General features: G+C 40.4%; 1 protein-coding gene across 2 annotated transcripts in view; it reads left to right on the plus strand.

Moving 5' to 3' along the window:
- Positions 1-12,121: 12,121 nt before the first annotated feature.
- Positions 12,122-23,221, plus strand: part of cadm1a (cell adhesion molecule 1a) — a 449,456-nt gene continuing 438,356 nt past the window's right edge. For both annotated transcript variants that reach the window (XM_038976850.1, XM_038976842.1), the window contains exon 1: positions 12,122-12,208. In XM_038976850.1, coding sequence (XP_038832778.1) covers positions 12,136-12,208 — 73 coding nt within the window. In that variant the 5' untranslated portion in view covers positions 12,122-12,135. The remainder of the gene's footprint in view (positions 12,209-23,221) is intronic.

The following is a 23,221-nucleotide window of genomic DNA, read 5'->3' on the forward strand; positions in this document are numbered from 1 at the left end:
TAACGCTACAGCATACAATGACATTCTAGACGATTCTGTGCTTCCAACTTTGTGTCAACAGTTTGAAGCAAGTCCCCGCAGCAATGTTCCAACATCTAGTGGAACACCTTCCCAGAAGAGTGGAGACTGTTAAGGGGGGACCCAAAAAATCTGGGGCTAAACTTCCAGTCCATCTAATGACAGCATATGATGTGTCAAAGCCGGACTGGGATAGGCTCACACAGCTGAGCAGGGTCTGAGTGGCAACCATGACGCAACCGGAGCAATGTGGAGTAATGCTCTCCCTCGTGCTTATGATCAATAGGCCTGGTACATCAACGTGTCCGCAAAGGACTGCACAGCACACAAAAGGAGCACACACCTTCCCAGGAGATCTTGTACGGCTCTCAGTGACTCTGCACATTGTTTACAGGTGCAGATTAGAATAAGCAGGCTACTTTTACCCTGTTAGTCAAATGTATGCTGCTATGGTCCCCTATTCTCTGCATTCAAGCAACCTCCTCAGGGACTTGATTGTGGATGTTACTGTGGGATCCTTCCAGTTGGGGGTGCTCTAATCATGTGACCGTTGATGTCTCTCCATGGTCTTCTGAGCAATATGAGGTGGCCCTGCAGTAGCACAGGTCTTGAACCAAGAAGTCACGTTTCTGATTTGATGAGGCAGAGTGCAGTGTCTTTGCCGCGGGGGGTTGAGCAACATCCTGTTGAACTAATCAGAAAATTAACAAACAAAATGAGACATGTTGGAATCATGTGACCCCACCGATTTAATACATAAAAAAGCATGCATGGGCAAACAAATAAACTAATGAGGTGTGATTCCAAAGAGAAACTAAGCTAATTAAAGCTAGCATTCTAAGCCCGCACTAAAACAAGGCGGCATGGAAACGTATGCATTTGCTAATTAGGTTGAGCGTGCAAAATAACAGGAGTGGTGAGCTTATGAGAGGGCAATTATGATAAAGCCACAAGGCTCCCAGATGACCAGCCCCAGACACAATCTGCCCAGCCCTGAGGGAGGGAGTGCCTGCTGCAACTCTAGGGGCTGGAGGAGGAGGGAATAGCGGGGTTGAAAGGCAAGACAAACAACCCTATAACATCTCCACACACACACCTGCAGTACACTATCCACTCACACATGTTAAATACTTAAATCCACCAATCAAATTTACACAAAAAGGATCCAAATATTTCAAAGGTCCATGTATGCCTGGCACTCAAGGGGACAGAAAGCACCTCCTTCTCCAAACAGCTAGGCAACCCACGACAGCTGAAACGGAGCAGTACCTAGCCAATTGCTTTGCCCTAGTTTTAGGCCGGCAATCTGGAGGCCACGCATTGCAAGCCTGTGTACGTGGCTGAGACTGCCGAATATCAGAGCCACCAGCTTGCACCTACACCCGAGGCTGTCCAAGCGTGCCACAAGGGGCTGGTACTTAAGCAGCTTCTCGGCAAAGGCCTGCTCCATGTAGCAGTCAAATGAGCAGCCCACTTCCAAAATGAGTACCTCCCCCCACAACAACAATATCTGGCGTATTTGGCACACAGAAAACACATCATCATCAACATCAAACCAGCTTCCCCTTACACAATAATGTTATGCATGTGTGCTGTTGGTGAGACTACTTGTCTCACCTCACTGGTTATCAGGTCAACAAGGCGGTCATGTGTAGCAATGTACAAATCCTATTCACACACACAAACACATGCAGTACACTATTCACATTCACACACTTAAATGTAATACAATTCATGCATCCTTTGCTTCCATACTAAGACACATACAGACCACAAAACAAAGCCGCAAAGAAGCACAAACTTGGCAATCACTAAAAACAAAGGGTCCAACTGACTCCCAAAAGGCTGACTAGACTAGAGCAAGCACCTCCTGTGGGCTAACTAGCGATCTGTCAAACCCTTGTCGACAGAGAGCCATAGACTCACCACTACTAACTAAATAATGACTAGCTAAAGAATATGTCACCTTTTAATTCTCTACTGACACTAATGATTACCATTCTCTTTACCAACAAACGTCTTTCATTGCATTCTGCATTGATGAGTGATAGATAATTTTTAACAGAAACAATGCTATCTTATCCAGTTGGAAAGTTGTGGTATGTGTGAAGGGTCTGCTATCTGTGTGTGTTCTTTGGACATTGTCTCTGCAAATTGAGCTTTTCATATCACACTCTTCTGTGGAAAGAGCTGAAATCAATGGGAAAGTGGAAACACACAACCTTAAATCACGTCCTACAGTTCAAGACAGTCCATGCTCAACATGAGAGAGGCTCAAACTAATTTGTTTACCTCTTTCTAACTTCGCTCCCTCCCACACCCACCTCGTTACTATTTCCGTCACACAGCCAGTTTGGAATACATGCAGTTTGGGTGACATGGGTGACAAACTGTGAATGGGGAACGTTCAGTCAGATAACGAGTACCAAAAAGCAAAGGGCTGTTATAAAAGACAGCTGCCAGTTTACAAGCTTGTATACATCTCCATGTTATATTTATTCCAATGGCGTTGAGAGGGGAAGAAAGGAAATGAATGTGCTCACATGGATAATGACATCAAACTTGAGTTTCCTGTTTGAATTTCAATTCTCTGGGATTTAACTTGTGGAGCGATTGATGTGGATAGACTCGTGGAAAATAGACTGCTCAAAATATTTGTGGCACGTGCGCATACACACACACACACACACACACACACACACACACACACACACACACACACACACACACACACACACACACACACACACACACACACACTTTAGTACTTTAATACTTCAGGACTCCAAAGGTATTATTTCGTTTAATAAAATGTAAACTTTGTGGGTTGGTTATTTCTTCATTTGCTATTGGTTATTGCCACATTTGTTTCTTTGAGAATGTATCAGTGTTTAGGATGTGACAAAAAGGAGATGCCAGTTTATAGAACATAATACCATAACAACGCATATAGGGTTTATCTTTGCAATGGGTTAAACCCTGTTGTCTTTCTGGTACTCAATCTCAAGACAGGAGGGCATAGCCTCTATCATATCCTGTTGATTAAGCAATCACTTGCACACATGACACTCAACAGTCAGAGACACAGCATGTAGTGTTGAATGGGGAGATTCCATCTGCAATCAATCAGATGATATAATGGACAGCCAAGAGATAGTGTGCTTGGGTGAGCTCCAACATGCAAACACAGAGGTCTTGAGCCAGTCCCGCTCACGTGACATGATCAATACAAATAATGCAACAAATGGAAGACTCCATCTTATTCCAGCAATTTTATAGCACCACACATTTGTCCACTGAACCGGGCACAATCCAATTCTGTGCATTAGTGCTGAACATTAGCCTGCATTGTGCCCACTTTACAGATAAAAGCCTGGGCTTATCGATAAATCACTTCAGATGCGAACCAGTACGATTTCCATTTTTGAGTTCTTATTAATCAGATTCTCCGGCAGTTGGAGACCTGCACTTTAAACAAATCATTACAGAGGAGGACAACCACAGTCTGTACCTTGGGACAAAATGTGCACTGTAGTGTTTACTCCAAATCAAATAACCCCTATTTGCAGACAAGAACAAAGACCTTCAAGCAAATCAATAAATAACAGGGAGATTTCATTAACTGAAGAGCCCTTATGGTGACATTCCAGAAAAAAAAGCGTTGATCCAACAAGCTATCAGGAGCTTGTAGTCTATTACAGCAGGATCTAAAAACATTACCATCATGCTCAAAGGTTACATTGTATTCTTGCTGTGGCCTCCTGTTGGGAGTTGCTTTAATCTGGGAGCAGCTTTGGGTTTGTTTTTAACTGATTGCATTTCGTTTCTATTTATTTTCATCACGCTTTGGGTCAGGAAAGTTGAAAGATACACACGACTACATCTCTTCTTCGTGCCTTGGGTAGAGTTGTTTATCATATTTTTGTTACAGGGGTCAGTTTGCCTTATGTGGGCACGCATTTGACTGTATGTTGTTGATAAATTACTCTAAGTCTCTGAAATATTCCTATACTGTACATTGGGAACAGAATGATTTGCATAAAATCCTGTTTGTATATGAGAGAGGGCGAGAATAGATTCAAAAGAAATGCAGACCAAGTGCATTAGTTGTGCACCATGACAGCAGATTTGTCAACCAAAGAAAGTATCAGCGTGTCACAAAGTTACCAGAGTCACACAAAGTAGGTAAAGCACAGCCTGCACCCACTTTATTGGAGAGGGGGAAAACAGAATTTATCTGTAGCTATTTCAGAAAGAACACACTCAATGGGAGATACTGTAGTTGCTTCCCCCTCAAAAAAGAGTACAATGAAACAAAATTGGCGATAAGTGCCGAATGGATTTGGCTGAGAGTTGTATCTCCAACCCTGTATAGGCATGGAGTTATATCATTGGAATGTGAGGCGTGTATAAACATCATGAATTACTCTTCATCTCCAGAAAATCAAAGCACTTACACTATGAACCATTGCAGATGGTAGTCTATTACGGCGAGTGGGAAAGCTGCCGTTACCGTCAATATTACTTGCCAACGTACAATCATTGAAAAATAAATTACACGAGGTACGATCACGAATATCCTACCAAAGGGACATCAAAAACTGTAACATTTTAGGTTTCACGGAATCGTGGCTGAAGGATGACATGGATATTCAGCTAGTGGGATATACGCTGCACCGGCTAGATAGAACAGCACACTCCGGTAAGACGAGGGGGGGCGGTCTGTGCATATTTGTAAACAACAGCTGGTGCACGAAATCTAAGGAAGTCTTGAGATTTTTCTCGCCTGAAGTAGAGTATCTTATGATAAACTGTAGAGCACACTATTTGCCAAGAGTATTCATCTATGCTTTTCGTAGCTGTATATTTACCACCACAGACGGACGCTGGCACTAAGACCGCACTCTGTATAAGGAAATAAGCAAACAGGAAACCGATCACCCAGAGGTGGCGTTCCTAGTGGCTGGGGACTTTAATGCAGGAAAACATATCAGTTTTACCTAATTTCTTTCAACATGTTAAATGCGCAACCAGAGGGAAAAAAATTCTAGATTATCTGTACTCCACACACAGAGACGCGTACAAAGCTCTCCCTCGCCCTCCGTTTGGTAAATCTAACCACAATTATATCCTCCTGATTCCTGCTTACAAGCAAAAATTAAAGCAGGAAGCACCAGTGACTCGGTCTATAAAAAAGTGGTCAGATGAAGCAGATGCTAAACTACAGGACTGTTTCGCTATCACAGACTGGAACATGTTCCAGGATTCTTCCGATGGCATTGAGGAGTACACCACATCAGTCACTGGCTTTATCAATAAGTGCATCGAGGACGTTGTCCCCACAGTGACTGTACGTACATACCCCAAACAGAAGCCATGGATTACTGGTAACATTTGCACTGAGCTAAAGGGTAGAGCTGCCGCTTTCAAGGTGCGGGACTCTAACCCGGAAGCTTATAAGAAATCCTGCTATGCCCTCCGACGAACCATCAAACAGGCAAAACGCCAATACAGGGCTAAGATTGAATCGTACTATACCGGCTCCAACGCTTGTCTTATGTGGCAGGGCTTGCAAACTATTATAGACTACAAAGGGAAGCACAACCGGGAGCTGCCCAGTCACAAGAGCCTACCAGACGAGCTACATCACTTCTATGCTCGTTTCGAGGCAAGCAACACTGAGGCATGCATGAGAGCATCAGCTGTTCCGGACGACTGTGTGATCACGCTCTCCGTAGCCAACGTGAGTAAGACCTTTAAACAGGTCAACATTCACAAGGCAGCGGGGCCAGATGGATTACCAGGCTGTGTGCTCCGGGCATGTGCAGACCAACTGGCAAGTGTCTTCACTGACATTTTCAACATGTCCTTGACTGAGTCTGTAATACCAACATCTTTCAAGCAGACCACCATAGTCCCTGTGCCCAGGAACACAAAGGCAACCTGCCTAAATGACTACAGACCCGTAGCACTCACGTCCGTAGCCATGAAGTGCTTTGAAAGGCTGGTAATGGCTCACATCAACACCATTATCTCAGAAACCCTAGACCCACTCCAATTTGCATTCCACCCAAACAGATCCACAGATGATGCAATCTCTATGGCACTCCACACTGCCCTTTCCCACCTGGACAACAGGAACACCTACGTGAGATTGCTATTCATTGACTACAGCTCAGCATTCAACACCATAGTACCCTCAAAGCTCATCACTAAGCTAAGGACCCTAGGACTAAACACCTCCCTCTGCAACTGGATCCTGGACTTCCTGACGGGCCGCCCCCAAGTGGTGAGAGTAGGTAGCAACACATCTGCCATGCTGATCCTCAACACTGGAGCCCCTCAGGGGTGTGTGCTCAGTCCCCTCCTGTACTCCCTGTTCACCCATGACTGCATGGCCAGGCACGACCCCAACACCATCATTAAGTTTGCAGACGACACAACAGTGGTAGGCCTGATCACCAACAACAACGAGACAGCCTATAGGGAGGAGGTCAGAGACCTGGCCGGGTGGTGCCAGAATAACAACCTATCCCTTAACGTAACCAAGACAAAGGAGATGATTGTGGACTACAGGAAAAAGAGGGCCGAGCACGTCCCCATTTTCATCGACGGGGCTGTTGTGGAGCAGGTTGAGAGCTTCAAGTTCCTTGGTGTCCACATCAACAACAAACTAGAATGGTCCAAACACACCAAGACAGTCATGAAGAGGGCACGACAAAACCTATTCCCCCTCGGGAAACTAAAATGACTTGGCATGGGTCCTCAGATCCTCAAAAGTTTCTACAGCTGCAACATCGAGAGCATCCTGACTGGTTGCATCACTGCCTGGTACGGAAACTGCTCGGCCTCTGACTGCAAGGCACTACAGATGGTAGTGCGTACGACCCAGTACATCACTGGGGCTAAGCTGCCTGCCATCCAGGACCTCTACACCAGGTGGTGTCAGAGGAAGGCCCTAAAAATTTCAAAGACCCCATCCACCCCAGTCATAGACTGTTCTCTCTACTACCGCATGACAAGCGGTACCAGAGCGCAAAGTCTAGGACCAAAAGGCTTCTCAACAGCTTTTACCCCCAAGCCATAAGACTCCTGAACAGGTAATCAAATGGCTACACGGACTATTTGCATTTTTGTCGCCCCCCCCCCCCAAACCCCTCTTTTACGCGACAGCTACTCTTTGTTTATCATATATGCATAGTCACTTTAACCATACCTACATATACATACTACCTCAATTAGCCTGACTAACCGGTGCCTGTATATAGCCTCGCTACTGTATATAGCCTCGCTACTGTTATTTTTCACTGTCTTTTTACTGTTGTTTTTATTTCTTTAGTTATCTATCGTTCACCTAATACCTATTTTTACTTTAAAAATTGCACTGTTGGCCCGTAAGTAAGAATTTCACTGTAAGATCTACAGCTGTTGTATTTGGCACACGTGACAAATAAACTTTGATTTGAGATATATTTGTTTAATGAGCCACCACGTGTAGGAGCTACCTGGATTACCTTATCAATTTACAACCCTGGCTCCAAATGCGAGTGAATTTGAGGAAGCACCAAATTAATTTACATTATAAAGTCAACATAATTATTTTAATGAGAGGTCCCCGGTTCTTATTCTTGAAGGGTGAGGTAAGGTTTGGACTGGGCATGTAATCTCCCTAAATGTGGTGTTCTCTAAAATGTTTCTATGTTCAAATTATTTTTAGCTCGAGGGGTCAGATTTATATATTTTTTTGTCAAGTTAAAATCTTACAAAAACAACTGTATCTGCAATAATGTTCTATCTGTGCAGTACACCGTGGCTTTGGTTGGCTTAAGCAGTTTTGTTACCAGTGCAAAATGTGAAAATATAAATTGTGTTTCTTTGCACAACAACAAACCATTCATTTCCCCTGCTATTTCTGTTGAAAAAAATAAAAATAGTAGATGGATCAGGGTTGTCATATTCCAACATTGGCAGGCTCTCGACAGACCAAAGGTATGGACCGTTCACAAACAGAATTTTTAACGCTTGTCAGGATCAAGTAGAGCAAAAAACTTGAATTGATAATGTATAGAAGGCTAGAGTACTAAATCAAGATGTTATTGATTTGTTCAAAGAAAATGAGATTCTGCTTTATTTCAATTCAGTTGTACATAGCCAATACTTGTCTAGTTACAGTATATTAGTAAAGTATTAGCTTATCTGCCACAAACCTTGTATAGTTGAACTACTTTATTTATGACAGAATGATGAAGAATTACAGAAAGCAACTCATTATGAGATTGACTTTGCATCAGTGCAAAAACTGCACTTGTTACTCTCCAGAGGGACTATAACCTAAATGTCAAACAGAAGGGACAACAAAGACAAGAACATGATTAATACATTTAGGAACAGTGTAAATAGGGACTATTTCATGTTTGAGCTTACTTTCTGATCTTTTATTCCCCTATGAGTTTGAAATAACAGCTGCAAACCTATCCCAATGACACTGGAAATATGGTAAGACATCCTCATATCTTCAAGGATGAGGACTTTTTCTGTAACCTTCAAATGTGGGAGAGAAGTAAAAAAAATAATATCTAAATCATACACTTCCAAAAAACAATGGTTGATTGGCCTAATCTCTGATTGGATTTCTGAATGAGTATAATTAGAAATATAAATCAAACTGAAAAGTTCTCATTCACATTCCTCTCAAAGCAATCTGTCACATGTCATGGCCAGACAGACTCGTTTGTTCCATTCCCTCTAGGCTCTTGCGCCTGCCATAATGGGAGGTTATGCAATAAAATAAATGTCCACCACAAAATTATAGGAGGTTATGTAGCTTTTGGGCATTCATTAACCTACATAAGAAGGGTCTTTCTCAATGAGGCACTAATTGCATACATTAATTAAAACCGTAAACATAGCTTATCAGTATTCCCTTTCAATCTTTCAAAATATCTGGAATATCCCAACTACTTTCCTCTAGAAACAGTCATTTCCTCTTAACTTATGGCGAGACTAAAATGTGTTCACTTTTACACATAAGAACAGATACTAAATGTTCTATGTATCTGCATATTTACTGTTATACCAGTTAATTAACCATTTGGTTATTTATCGCAGCACTTTTTCAATTAGGCTACTTCATCTGCACTAATCGATTAAGCAGCATATGCATAACTAATTATTTAACTCTCCCATTGCCACCCACCAATACTTGTATTTAAACTAACATTTCATGCTTAACATTTAAGTTCAGAAATATCATTAATATGTTGTTGTTGATTATGATTTTTTTTGCAGGGAGGGACTTATAGCCAGTTTGAGTGTTATACAGTAACACTACACTTTAAACATGCAAACTTCAAGCGGATGAGCACAAGTCCCTCAGCTTAACTTCTGCATGGTTGTGTCATTATAACTTTAATTAGATAACTTCACAGGAGGATACTGGGCCACAACAGGCCTGCGAAACACAGACGTGAACACATCGAACACAGCAGCAATACTGCAGTTTCACTCTTGGTGTGTGTGTCAATCTCTGCAGGGTACAACTCGAATCAGAAAGGTATTAGACCTTTCATCTGGTCGTGATTCCCTCTGGATCTCAGAGTCCTGAGATCTGTTCGACTCAACCTTACAATCCAATACCGATTTACAGTCCTTGGTCCAAAAACTTATTTGGTCAGAACTTTTGTAAATCACTAGGGATTTTATGACTGAGCAGGTAAATTACAATCTAATATTGAAGGAGAACAGAGAGCTGTTAAGCATATTTTTTTTGATATGACATAGAAGAAACCCTTCGATTTCAGATTGCATTTGGGATTGCTTGTGTTTTACTATGAATTTGTATCCTCCTTTCAAGACAGTTAATGTCTCACTGTGGCCTTCCCACTAGGACTATTCTAATCAGTACATGTAGCCTAATGTATGCTAAAGGCACATCCTCATCACCTTTCTTCCTGCAAGAGATTCTTACATAACATTCTTACATAACTTGGTACCACCACTAGAGGCACCACTTTGTAGGCTACTTCTGTCAGAGCATTCATTCCAATGACCCTCTGATTAGAGGTCTTCTCGTGTCCAACTCCAAACGGACCTGAGGATAATCAGACCCGGACCCGTGTGGACAATATTTTTTTTAAAAGGGGGACACGGACCCAAACGAATCCGAGAACAATCAGACTCGAACCCGAATGGACCTGACCCGTCTAGACCAGACCTGACTGGATCCGAGTGACAAACAAATCATCTCTTTCAGCCAAGTTGCTCTTCTGGTAAAATAATAGTTATTTATGGGCCTCTCAAGTGGTGCAGCAGTCTAAGGCACTGCATCGCAGTGCTAGAGGCGTCACTATAGATCCAGGTTTGATCCAGGGGCTGTGTCGCACCTGGCTGTGATCGGGAGACCCATAATGAGGCGCACAATTGGCCCAGCGTCGCCCGGGTTAGGGGAGGGCTTGGCCAGCTGGGATGTCCTTGTCCCATCGCACACTAGTGCTTGGCCAGATGTATGGTGTTTCCTCTGATACATTGGTGAGTCTGTCTTCCGGGTTAAGTGAGCAGTGTGTCAAGAAGTAGTGCGGCTTGGCGGGGTCGTGTTTCGGGGGATGCATGGCTCTTGACCTTTAGCGATGGGACAAGACTGTAACTACCAATTTGATCAAATCAAATCAAAGTTTATTTGTCACGTGCGCTGAATACAACAGGTGTAGACCTTACAGTGAAATGCTTACTTACAGGCTCTAACCAATAGTGAAAAAAATGTATTAGGTAAACAATAGGTAGGTAAAGAAATAAAACAACAGTAAAAAGACAGGCTATATACAGTAGCGAGGCTATAAAAGTAACGAGGCTACATACAGACACCGGTTAGTCAGGCTGGTTGAGGTAGTATGTACATGTAGATATGGTTAAAGTGACTATGCATATATGATAAACAGAGAGTAGCAGCAGCGTAAAAAGAGGGGTTGGGGGGGGCAGCACACAATGCAAATAGTCCGGGTAGCCATTTGAATACCTGTTCAGGAGTCTTATGGCTTGGGGGTAAAAACTGTTGAGAAGCCTATTTTTCCTAGACTTGGCACTCCGGTACCGCTTGCCATGCGGTAGTAGAGAGAACAGTCTATGACTGGGGTGGCTAGGATCTTTGACAATTCTTAGGGCGATACCATGAAATTGGGGAGAAAAAGGGGTAAAAAGTACACAATTTTTTACAAAAATAAAATAATAGTTCTTTATATGCTGTCTAGGTCTTCTATGTCAATAAACTCACCTTATTAGCCTAAAATAAATCTGCTATAGTCTATGTAGAGCCATGGTCGGGTCCACACGGGTCTATCAGCGGTAGTTACATAGACCTGTGACCTGATGACAATCAAACAGGACCCGACCTGGACCTGAGGGAAAAGTTAGGACCCGGATCCGTTCGGGTATTCGGGTTTGGGTGGATGTAATGTGTACATAGAGCAGAAGTCTATATTTTGCCTAACTGTGTTTAAGAAATAAAATATAACAGTGAAAACTATATGTTCTATTCATACAGTACTGACTGTATGCTTGTTTTTTAAATTTTAGTTGCATGATGCCCAAAGTGGATGTAGCCTATTTACTTGAATGTGAGCGCAGGCAATTTTATATGCAAATGTACATGCAATTGAATTGATACAGGAAAGAATGTCCAGTTTCACTGCATTCAAGTCCAGCATTTTTGATAGTTACCATATAAAGAATATATGCATTTCAAAGCTGCCAACCACATGATACTACCCAGTTCATCATGAGTCATCTATCATCGAGCACTGTACTAGCTGTATGTCACACAACAAATAATTAGGAAAGTTCACTGCATGTTTGCCTCGAACCCATTTGAACCCTTTACACAAAAATAATTCCATGTTCTGGAATGGATGAACAATTGAAATAAAACGCTTAAGAATTTCCCTTGCTCAAATTTATAAGTATCCACAGTAACACCTTTGTTAGCTTTTCAGTTGCCTAACCATCTTTTTTAAACAAGCAATTTGAATTGTCCCCTCCCTTCCATGCATATCATTAAAGAAAACGCTGTTGTCGCTAGGTGAAGTACTACTCTCGCCGCCAGATAGAAAGAAGCAGGTGTCCAACATGGCGATCACAGGCAACGGATCTCTCGCTACTCTTCTCTTTTTGTTCATGATTCCAGCAGCTCTTCATAAAGGTAGGATTTCGGCCGATAAACTAAAGTGAAACAAACCTACGTATTTGAATAGATTTCTATGGACATGGGGGGCAAAAATGTGTCTGCATTAAGCGCAAGCTTTTATTGGATGTGCCCGCATGATTGTGGATCGATAATAATAAACGAAGAAGCTGATTGTAACTGTTCTTCAAGTTGTAATACGGTATTTAATGTGCCTAACGGATGAAAAACAAGACTCAAATAGTTGTTACATTCTTTAAATATTTCCATGTATCTCAAATACAGCCTTTACAGATGTTTTTGCCTTCCATATAGTCAACTAACCCTTCACACAAATCACTTCGGCTAGTTTTCCCTTCTCGTCTCGAGCCCTGTGCCACTGCCACACGCACATAGCTTGCTGGCAGTTTAAATGAGCGAAATTAGATATGAAAATTGTTGTTTTTCAAGTATTCAAGTGTACGTTCAACTTCAATGTAAAAGTTGAACGTGGTTTGTTTAAGTTAACCAGTCAGCTGTTCTTAATACTTTTGGGTTGTGATTATCCAGATTCTGTAGAACGCCGAAGCCTACAATGAATGCTGAATATTCTAGCGCGAGCTATTCAGTGCGATGCTTGATTTAGGCAGGCTACCATTGCAATTGCATCATTTTTTTTCTGGGGAGAGGATCAGTTTTATTACAGATATAATTAGTTGTTGAATGATGTTGGCAGTTAGATCTTTAGAAATAGTATTTAGTCTGCTCAAACTATGAACCTTACTGGGGTGATTGATTGGCCACAGTGTGTTTCACATGCGTGACTTGGCGGGATGCTGTTGCGTAGTGTTACAGTGTAGGTAGAAAGGATACTCTGCAGCTATACGCTACATTTGAATGCCCAGGGAACGGCATTAGTGGTGTACAGATGCTACACCGATGTAGACAAAAGTTGTTAGTGGTGCTTTTTTGATTTGGCTTGCTTCCTAAACACCTGTTAAAAATCAAATCAGTGGCTTACATAAAACGACATGAGCGTGTGCTGTTATAGACTACGCGATAGGCTATTACGAATTAAACCGATTCAATGATAGCAAATATCGTGCGCAAGGTGTGCAGTCCCCGCGTTGAGCATACATTTCAATTCAGATGTAGCTAAACTGAATCTCTGAAGTTTAAAAAAAATATGTCTTTCGTGTTAGTTAACTCAATTTGAAGCATAGGCTACCGGTAGTTATTTCTTGAATTATCATAGTCTATTTAGTATTGTGGAAAGGAATAAACGATTCTCCTAAAAACCCGACGGGCGCATTAGGCAGCTCTGCCATTTGCCAAACGCACTTCTTTTGTATGTACACATCTATTTTCGAAATTATAGGAAGTTTAGTTTACTGTAGGCTGAACATCAACAGGCTAATCTTAATTAAAGCTACCAAGTACCAACACTTGCTGTATAACCTATGATATTGCAGTCCACACGATGTGCACGGACCTATTTTTTAATTTATTTAACCAGGCAAGTCAATTAAGAACAAAGGATATATCTTTACAAAAACGCTCACACATATAACGTTATGCTGAATATTTGGCATTTCTTCAGTGTGTTATCTTCTTTCAGAGTGCTTCTTCTGGATGCTCTTTAGCATTTCATTGCCAATGTTTTTATACTAGGTGCCGTATATTTATATTAGGTAGCCTGTACTATTACGTTTTTTATACAAGTTAATGTATCCTAGTCAGTCAATACGTGGAATTCATAGAAAACATGTTTATGCGTTCAACACGTGATTTAACCCTATCAGTCCCAAGCCCCCAGCAAAACTCTGCTTTTAATTTATCTGACTTTCATTTATCTGCATGTCCAGCTCATACATTTTGCCTCACAATTAAGTGTTTTATTTTAAGGACAACCATGGCTACAAGTAGAACACAAAACTATTTGACATAAACAGTTGCATTCATGAGTTTAATTGACAAATGAAATAGTTTGCTCACTGGGAAATTAATATCCATCTAGTCAGTGACACCTGTGTGGAGTTTAGAGTTTGTGACAGCAACTATGTGCGATTATTACAGTATTATAAAGGAAAGGGGGATACCTAGTCAGTTGTCCAACTGAAATGTGTCTTCTGCATTTAACCCAACCCCTCTGAATCAGAGAGGTGCAGGGAGCTGCCTTAATCAACATCCGCATCTTTGGCGCCCGGGGAACAGTGGGTTGGTTATTTGCTGTGCTCAGGGGCAGAACGACAGATTTTTACCTTGTCAGCTCTGGGATTCGATCCAGCAACCTTCTGGTTACTGGCCCAACGCTCTAACCACTAGGCTAGAGCGTTGTTCTTGGGTTTCCTATGATCTTCTATGCAAAAGTACCCCTTACCTTCTAACAACTCTGGTGTAGCTTGTGAGCGTAATAGAGCAAAACATTACATGTGTGTGCTCGTGAGAGTCTGTTTTGTTTATATATATATATATATATATATATATATATAGTTTGTAGCTCAAACCATTCAGACTCTACAGACGTTTTGTAAAAATACCCGGTCCCGGGGCCCTTCGGGATCCGCCCTTGTCTTACAAACACCGCTCTAGCTCAGCCCCCGTTAATCACACAGACTAACAGTTATCTGCGGATGCAGAAGAAATTGACGAATCCAATGGTACAACCCATAAGTCTGAAGCCAAAACATACAATATTTAGAAGACCTAAATGTGCTGGCGTTACATTGGGACTCATTGGGTTAAATAGGAGGCTATTGCTGCTTTTCACTTGAATGAAGCACAAACTTCAATGCACCACATTCACATCAGGGATGATAGAATAATGGGAACAGACTAACTGTGATTTCTCCCCAAACTCACCTTTTCCTGGGATAATTAACTGAGAAACAGGTAAATTATAATAAATTATTTCTATGAACACAATAACATGAAATGGAACTGTTAAATTATATGCAACGTCTAAATCTGGCTTCTCCACAGCCTTTTCTCTGCTATCTGCATGATCAATCATCAACACTCAGGGTGGGTACAGACTAGTGATGCACCGGTATTACATTTTTGGCCGTTATCGGATATTTTCCTTGCCAAAATACCCGATACCGATATTTAAAATTTTAGCGCCCTTTTAAGCATTCTAGTACAGTTAAATAGTTAACACACACACATGGACGCAGCGGTCTAAGGCACTGCATCTCGGTGCAAGAGGCGTCACTACAGTCTATGGTTCGAATCCAGGCTGTATCACATAATTGGCCCAGCGTCGTCCGGGTTTGGCTTGGGTAGGCCGTCAATGTAAATAAGACTTTGTTCTTAACTGGCTTGCCTAGTTAAATAAAGGTTACACACACACCACACTGACCAAAAGGTTATTTTGTTGGCGTTTACGTATGTCCCCATTACCAGTAAAACATAATCAAAAACTATTTATTTCACTTACTTGCTGTGCTGTTTCATTGTTCCTTTGTTCAGTCGTTTCATTCTCAACCAGGATTTCTATGGAACGCCGTTTGGGTCTTTGCCATGGAACGCCGTTTGGGTCTTTGCTATGGAGCGCTGTTTGGGTCTTTGCTATGGAGCGCTGTTGGGTCTTTGCTAGTCAAAGATACTATTTAACACTATTTGACGTGTCAAATAACATTATTTGACCAATCAGGACCTGAATATGACTGCATGTCACATAATAATTGAATAGGTTCATTCATTTTTTACGTAGTTATTACACATTTATTACACTATCACTCGTATTTCATATGTCACAACGATTCATCGATATGTATGCTATGATGCTGGTAAAGTTGTCTCGCGCACCTACAGTGCTGGTCATAAAAAAAAGCTAGCTAGCTCATGGATGCAAACAATGTTCTTCCCCAAAAACATAGCAAAACAACAATCTGTTTCAAGGTAGCTAATTATATAGCTAGGTGTCATCATCTAAAATAACCCTCATTTATAAGACAGTTCTTATTTTATTAATGGTGGTCGGACCCATCTATGTGAAGCTAGCCACAATATGGATTAGCCACAATAGTGGACTTTGCGGTTAGCCTTCAAAATAGAGATATGGCATAATTCTACTATTTGTATTCACTTACATTACTGTCAATTACATACTTTTATTTTGAAGGCTAACCGCAAATTCCGCTATTGTGACTAATCCTTATTGTGGTTAGCTTCACAACACATAACCCGGTGCGGTCGAGCCTCACTAGCCAAATGAAGCTAGCTGGCTGCTTATAACATTAGCTTTGGGCAACAGGGTTAAGTAGCTGGCTAGCTATTTATTTTCATGAACTGAAGGTCAATTTCAATAGGCGAACAACAAGTGGCAACCTAGCTATTACTTACAAGGACTCCTAAATCATTGCTAAGAATAATGAAAATGACTGCAGTTTCTACTGGTCATTGTTTTCTGGTTGGTTGTATTGGTGCTAGCTAGGTACCAAGCTAAAGCTAGCTACCCCAGAAGTTGCAGTCGAACAAATATTGCTTTATTACCAACACGGTATTGTAAACACATCGTTTGTGGCCGGTGTTTGCTTGTTTGCAGACTTTTTTGTACAGCTTTGACAGTGCTACTGTATCTTTTTTGACTCGCAAAGACCCACACGGCGTTCCATAGTATGAATGTCGTGAAGCTAATAGCAGTGACGCTATTACTGTGTAACTCCGGTAGGGCAACATCTGAAAAATAGCACACTTGATAGTGTGTACTGGTGCCTCAACCAGTCGGCGAAAGCCAACATCACCCACGACAGAGAACGGTTGATTGTCAAAGGCAATGAATTCCATTATCTTGGTTTTTATGGATTTCGCCTTTGAGTTGTCTCTAGAGGTCGACCGATTATCATTTTTCAACGCTGATACCGATTATTGGAGGACCAAAAAAAGCCGATACCGATTAATCGGCTGATTTTTGTATATATATTTGTAATAATGACAATTACAACAATACTGAATGAACACTTTTATATTAACTTAATATAATCCATAAATAAAATCAATTTAGTCTCAAATAAATAATGAAACAGTTTCAATTTGATTTAAATAATGCAAAAACACAGTGTTGGAGAGGAAAGTAAAAGTGCAATATGTGCCAGGTAAAAAAGCTAACGTTTAAGTTCCTTGCTCAGAACATTAGAACATATGAAAGCTGGTGGTTCCTTTTAACGTGAGTCTTCATTATTCCCATTTAACCTGTCTAGGACCGGGGTTCTGCGCCAACAGCCAATGAAATTGCAGGGCGCCAAATTCAATCAACAGAAATCTCATAATTCAAACTTCTCAAACATACAAGTATTAGACACCATTTTAAAGATACATTTCTCGTTAATCCAACCACAGTGTCCGATTTCAAAAAGGCTTTTAGGCGAAAGCAGAATATATCATTATGTTAGGTCAGCAACTAGTCACAGAAATCATACAGTGATTTTCCAACCAAAGAGAGGAGTCACAAAAAGCAGAAATAGAGATAAAATTCATCACTAACCTTTAATATTCTTCATCAGATGACACTCCCGGGACAACATGCTACACAATACATGTATGTTTTGTTCGATCAAGTTCATATTTATATCCAAAAACCTCAGTTTACATTTGGCTTTGCCTCAAACATTCCGTGAATTTGCACAGAGCCACATCAATTTACAGAAATAGCCATAATAAACATTGATAAAAGATACAATTGTTATTAAAGATATACTTCTCCTTAATGCAACCGCTGTGTCAGATTTAAAAAAAACTTTACGGAGAAAGCACACCATGCTATAATCTGAGTTCAGAGCCCAAATAAGCCAAAAGGATATCCGCCATGTTTTGGAGTCAACAGAAGTCAGAAATAGCATTATAAATATTCACTTACCTTTGATGATCTTCATCAGAATGCACTCCCAGGAACCCCAGTTCCACAATAAATGTTTGTTTTGTTCGATAAAGTGAATAATTTATGTCCAAATAGCTCTTTTTGTTAGCGCGTTCAGTTCACAAATCAAAATTCATGACGCGCGTGCACTAGGAGCAGACAAAGTAAAAAGAGTTCCGTTACAGTCCGTAGAAACATGTCAACCGAAGTATAGAATCAATCTTTAGGATGTTTTTAACTTCTTATGGCTGCAAGCCCGAAGTCGGGCATAATATGACAACAGCCACTTCAAGTGCAGGGCGCGAAATTCAAAATATATTTTTTAGAAATATTTAACTTTCACACATTAACAAGTCCAATACAGCAAATGAAAGATAAACATCTTGTGAATCCAGCCAACATGTCCGATTTTTTAAATGTTTTACAGCGAAAACACCACGTATATTTATGTTAGCTCACCACCAAATACAAAAAAGCACAGACATTTTTCACAGCACAGGTGGCTTGCACAAAACCAACCAAACTAACCAAGAACCAACCAAACTAACCAAGAAACAACTTCATCAGATGACAGTCTTATAACATGTTATACAATAGATCTGTGTTTTGTTCGAAAAATGTGCATATTTGAGGTATAAATCATAGTTTTACATTGCAGCTACAATCGGAAATAGCACCGAAGCAGCTAGAACAATTACAGAGACCAAATTGAAATACCTAAATACTCATCATAAAACATTTATGAAAAATACATGGTGTACAGCAAATGAAAGACAAACATCTTGTGAATCCAGCCAATATTTCCGATTCTTTAAGTGTTTTACAGCGAAAACACAATATAGCATTATATTAGCTTACTACAATAGCCAACCACACAACAGCATTGATTCAAGGCAACAGTAACGATAGAGACAAAACCAGCAAAAGATATTCATTATTTCACTAACCTTCATAAACTTCATCAGATGACAGTCCTATAACATCATATTACACAATACATATATGGTTTGTTCGAAAATGTGCATATTTAGAGCTGAAATCCAGGGTTATACATTGTGAAAACGTAGCAAATATTTTCCAGAATCTCCGGATATATTTCTGACACTCACCTATTCTGACCAAATAACTAATCATAAACGTTACTAAAAAATACTTGTTGTACAGCAAATGATAGATACACTAGTTCTTAATGCAATCGCCGTGTTAGAATTCTAAAAATAACTTTAGTACGACATGCAGCTTACGTTATAGCGAGACAGTGCCAAAAATCTGGGCGGAAAACACAACAACACATTTTTGACAGAAATAGGAAATAACATCATAAATGGGTCCTACTTTTGTTGATCTTCCATCAGAATCTTGTACAAGTGGTCCTTTGTCCAGAACAATCGTTGTTTGGATTTAGAATGTCCTTTTTCCCTCTCGAATTAGCAAGCAAAACTTGCCAAGTGGCTCGAAGCTGTCCATCGTCAACAAACGCAGAGAACGGAACAAAATTTCAATATCTGATTACACTATATTGAAAAAACATACTTTACGATGATATTGTCACATTTATCAAATAAAATCAAAGCCGGAGATATTAGCTGTCTATAACAAAAGCTTTTCAGAAGCCAATGCGGAAGTCCTTTCCGCGTCTTCCTGAACAAAGGAAATTGGGGTCCTGTCATTCCAAGCTCTCTCTTTTGACCATAGAAATACCTATACACTCCATTTCACCTCTCACAGCCTATTGACATCTAGTGGAAGGCGTATGAAGTGCATGTATACTAATAGATTTCAAGCAAATGATTAGGGAGGCCCTGGAACAGAGCCTCGATTTCAGATTTTTCACTTTCTGACAGGAAGTTTGCTGCAAAATGAGTTCTGTTTTACTCACAGATATAATTCAAACGGTTTTAGAAACTTGAGAGTGTTTTCTATCCAATAGTAATAATAATATGCATATTGTACGAGGAAGAATTGAGTACGAGGCCGTTTGAAATGGGCACCTTTTATCCAAGCTACGCAATACTGCCCCTGCAGCAATAAGAAGTTAACATACATCTTCAATAATGTTCCAACCGGAGAATTCCTTTGTCTTCAGAAATGCAATGGAACTCAAGCTAACTCTCACATGAATGCGCATGGTCAGCTCGTGGCACTCTGGGAGAGACCTTACTCAATCCCCTCTCATTCGCCCCCACTTCACAGTAGAAGCATCAAACAAGGTTCTAAAGACTGTTGCCATCTAGTGGAAGCCTTGGGAAGTGCAATATGACCCCATAGACACTGTGTATTCGATAGGCCAAGAGTTGAAAAACTACAAACCTCAGATTTCCCACTTCCTGGTTGGATTTTTCTCAGGTTTTTGCCTGCCATATGAGTTATGTTATACTCACAGACATAATTCAAACAGTTTTAGAAACTTCAGTGTTTTCTATCCAAATCTACTAATAATATGCATATATTAGCAACTGGGACTGAGTAGCAGGCAGTTTACTCTGGGCACGCTTTTCATCCAAACATGAAAATGCTGCCCCCTATCCCAAACAAGTTAACTTCTCTAGGGTAGGGGGCAGCATTCAGAATTTTGAATGAAAAGCATTCCCAAATTAAACTGCCTGCTTCTCGGGCCCAGAAGATATGATATGCATATAACTGGTAGATTGTTAAAATAACTGTTAAAATAGTGTCTGTGAGTATAACAGAACTGATTTGGCAGACAAAAATCCATTTGGGAAGTAGTTTTTTTGTTGTTGGTTTTGTAGTTTTCTATTCAATGCCATTACAGTATTTATTGATTTAGGACTCAAATTGCAGTTCCTGTGCCTTCCACTAGATGTCAACAGTCTTTAGAAATTGATTCAGGCTTGTATTCTGTAAATGAGGAAGTAAGAGCAGTCTGAATGAGTGGACCCTAAAGTGTCACAGAGCTTTTTCATGCGAGCGACCGAGAGAGTGCCTTTCTTGTTTACCTTTTATATTGACAACGTTATTGTCTGGTTGAAATATTATTGATTATTTAGGCTAAAAACACCCTGAGGATTGAATATAAACATCGTTTGATATGTTTCTATGAACTTTACGGATACAATTTGGATTTTTTGTCTGCCTGTTTTGACTGCGTTTGAGCCTGTGGATTACTGAAGAAAACGCGCGAACAAAACAGAGGTTTTTGGATATAAAGAGAACAAAAGGAACATTTATTGAGTAAATGAATGTCTGCTGAGTGCAACCATATGAAGATCATCAAAGGTAAGGGATTCATTTTATCTCTATTTCTGACTTGTGTAACTCTTCTACTTGGCTGGTTACTGTTTGTAATGATTTGTCTGCTGGGCTATGTTCTCAAATAATCGTAAGGTATGCTTTCGCCGTAAAGCATTTTTAAAATCCGACACCGTGGTTGGATTCACAAGAAGTTAATCTTTAAACCTATGTAAAATATGTTTTGTTTTCTGAATTTTTATAATGAGTATTTCTGTATTTGAATTTGGCGCCCAGCAGTTTCACTGGCTGTTGAAGAGGTGGGACGCTAACGTCTCACGTACCCAAGAGAGGTTAAGAAGTTTTAGTTATTATAGGAATTATGACGCGTCAACTTTTTCTCTCTATACCATTTGTATTTCATATACCTTTGACTATTGGATGTTCTTAAAGGCACTTTAGGATTGCCAGCCTAATCTCGGGGGTTCATAGGCTTGAAGTCATAAACAGCGCTATGCCTCAAGCATTGCTAAGAGCTGCTGGCAAACGCAGTAAAGTGCTGTTTGAATGAATGCTTATGAGCCTGCTGCTGCCTACCACCGCTCAGTCAGACTGCTCTATCAAATCATAGACTTAATTATAATAAACACACAGAAATACGAGCCTTTGGTCATTAATATGGTCAAATCCGGAAACTATCATTTTTGAAAACAAAATGTTTGTTCTTTCAGTGAAATACGGAACCATTCCATATTTTATCGAACGGGTGGTAACCCTAAGTCTAAATATTGCTGTTACATTGCACAACCTTCAATGTTATGTCATAATTATGTAAAATTTGGGCAAATTAATGACGGTCTTTGTTAGGAAGAAATGGTGCGGCCAAAACTGCTGCATATACCCTGACTCTGCTTGCACTGAACGCAAGAGAAGTGACACAATTTCCCTAGTTAATATTGCCTGCTAACATGCATTTCTTTTAACTAAACATGCAGGTAAACAAATATATACTTCTGTGTATTGATTTTAAGGAAGGCATTGACGTTCATGGTTAGGTACATTTGTGCAACAGTTGTTTTTTTCACGAATGTGCTTTTGTTAAATCATCACCCGTTTGGCGAAGTTGAAGTAGGCTGTGATTCGATGATAAATTAACAGGCACTGCTTTGATTATATGCAACACAGGACAAGCTAGTTAACCCAGTAATATCATCAACCATGTGTAGTTAATTAGTGATTATGTAAGATTGATTGTTTTTTATAAGATAAGTTTAATGCTAGCTAGCAACTTACCATGGCTCCTTGCAGCCACAAGGTCCTTTTGATGCTGCACTCGCGTAACAAGTGGTCAGCCTGCCACGCAGTTTCCTCGTGGATTGCAATGTAATCGGCGTCCAAAAAGGCGGATTACCGATTGTTATGAAAACTTGAAATCCGATTAATCGGTCGACCTCTAGTTGTCTTTATGAAATGTTGTTACTCTTTCAAATGACTGCTCAATCCACATAGCAGACATTGTGGGCTAGATTAGGAATGCTGTGTTGCACGTATAGCGCAAAATTTTACGTGGTGTCATTATGTCATGTACCTACATTATATAGGTATGCACGTCAGCTTTGACATCGGTTTTGCATGTCGGGGCGTTAAATTAGACGATGTGTTCAACGGTATATCGTGCATCCCTAGTACAGACAGCACATCTCAGTATGGAGCGCAGTTCACAATGCATGTATCATCTCATCATGTAGGATGTCCAATGGGTAAAATAATATGTTCATTGTGTAGATAGTCTCTATCATAATCTGTTCAAATGTTATTGGAGTTTTACCCTTGTAGGATGGTCAAATTAAGGGTGACTAAATCAATGGAGTCCAGAGAAAAAAGTGGTCTAAAATCAGGAAAATGTTTACAGCATCGCCGTCAGCTGCAGTGGTTACTCCACTAAAAGTTTTGCGATTATGCTGCGGTACTTAAGAGGTAATTTGTGGTTTAGAACGGTACCC

The sequence above is a fragment of the Salvelinus namaycush genome, chromosome 3, assembly GCF_016432855.1.
Source record: "Salvelinus namaycush isolate Seneca chromosome 3, SaNama_1.0, whole genome shotgun sequence".
NCBI lineage: Eukaryota > Metazoa > Chordata > Actinopteri > Salmoniformes > Salmonidae > Salvelinus > Salvelinus namaycush.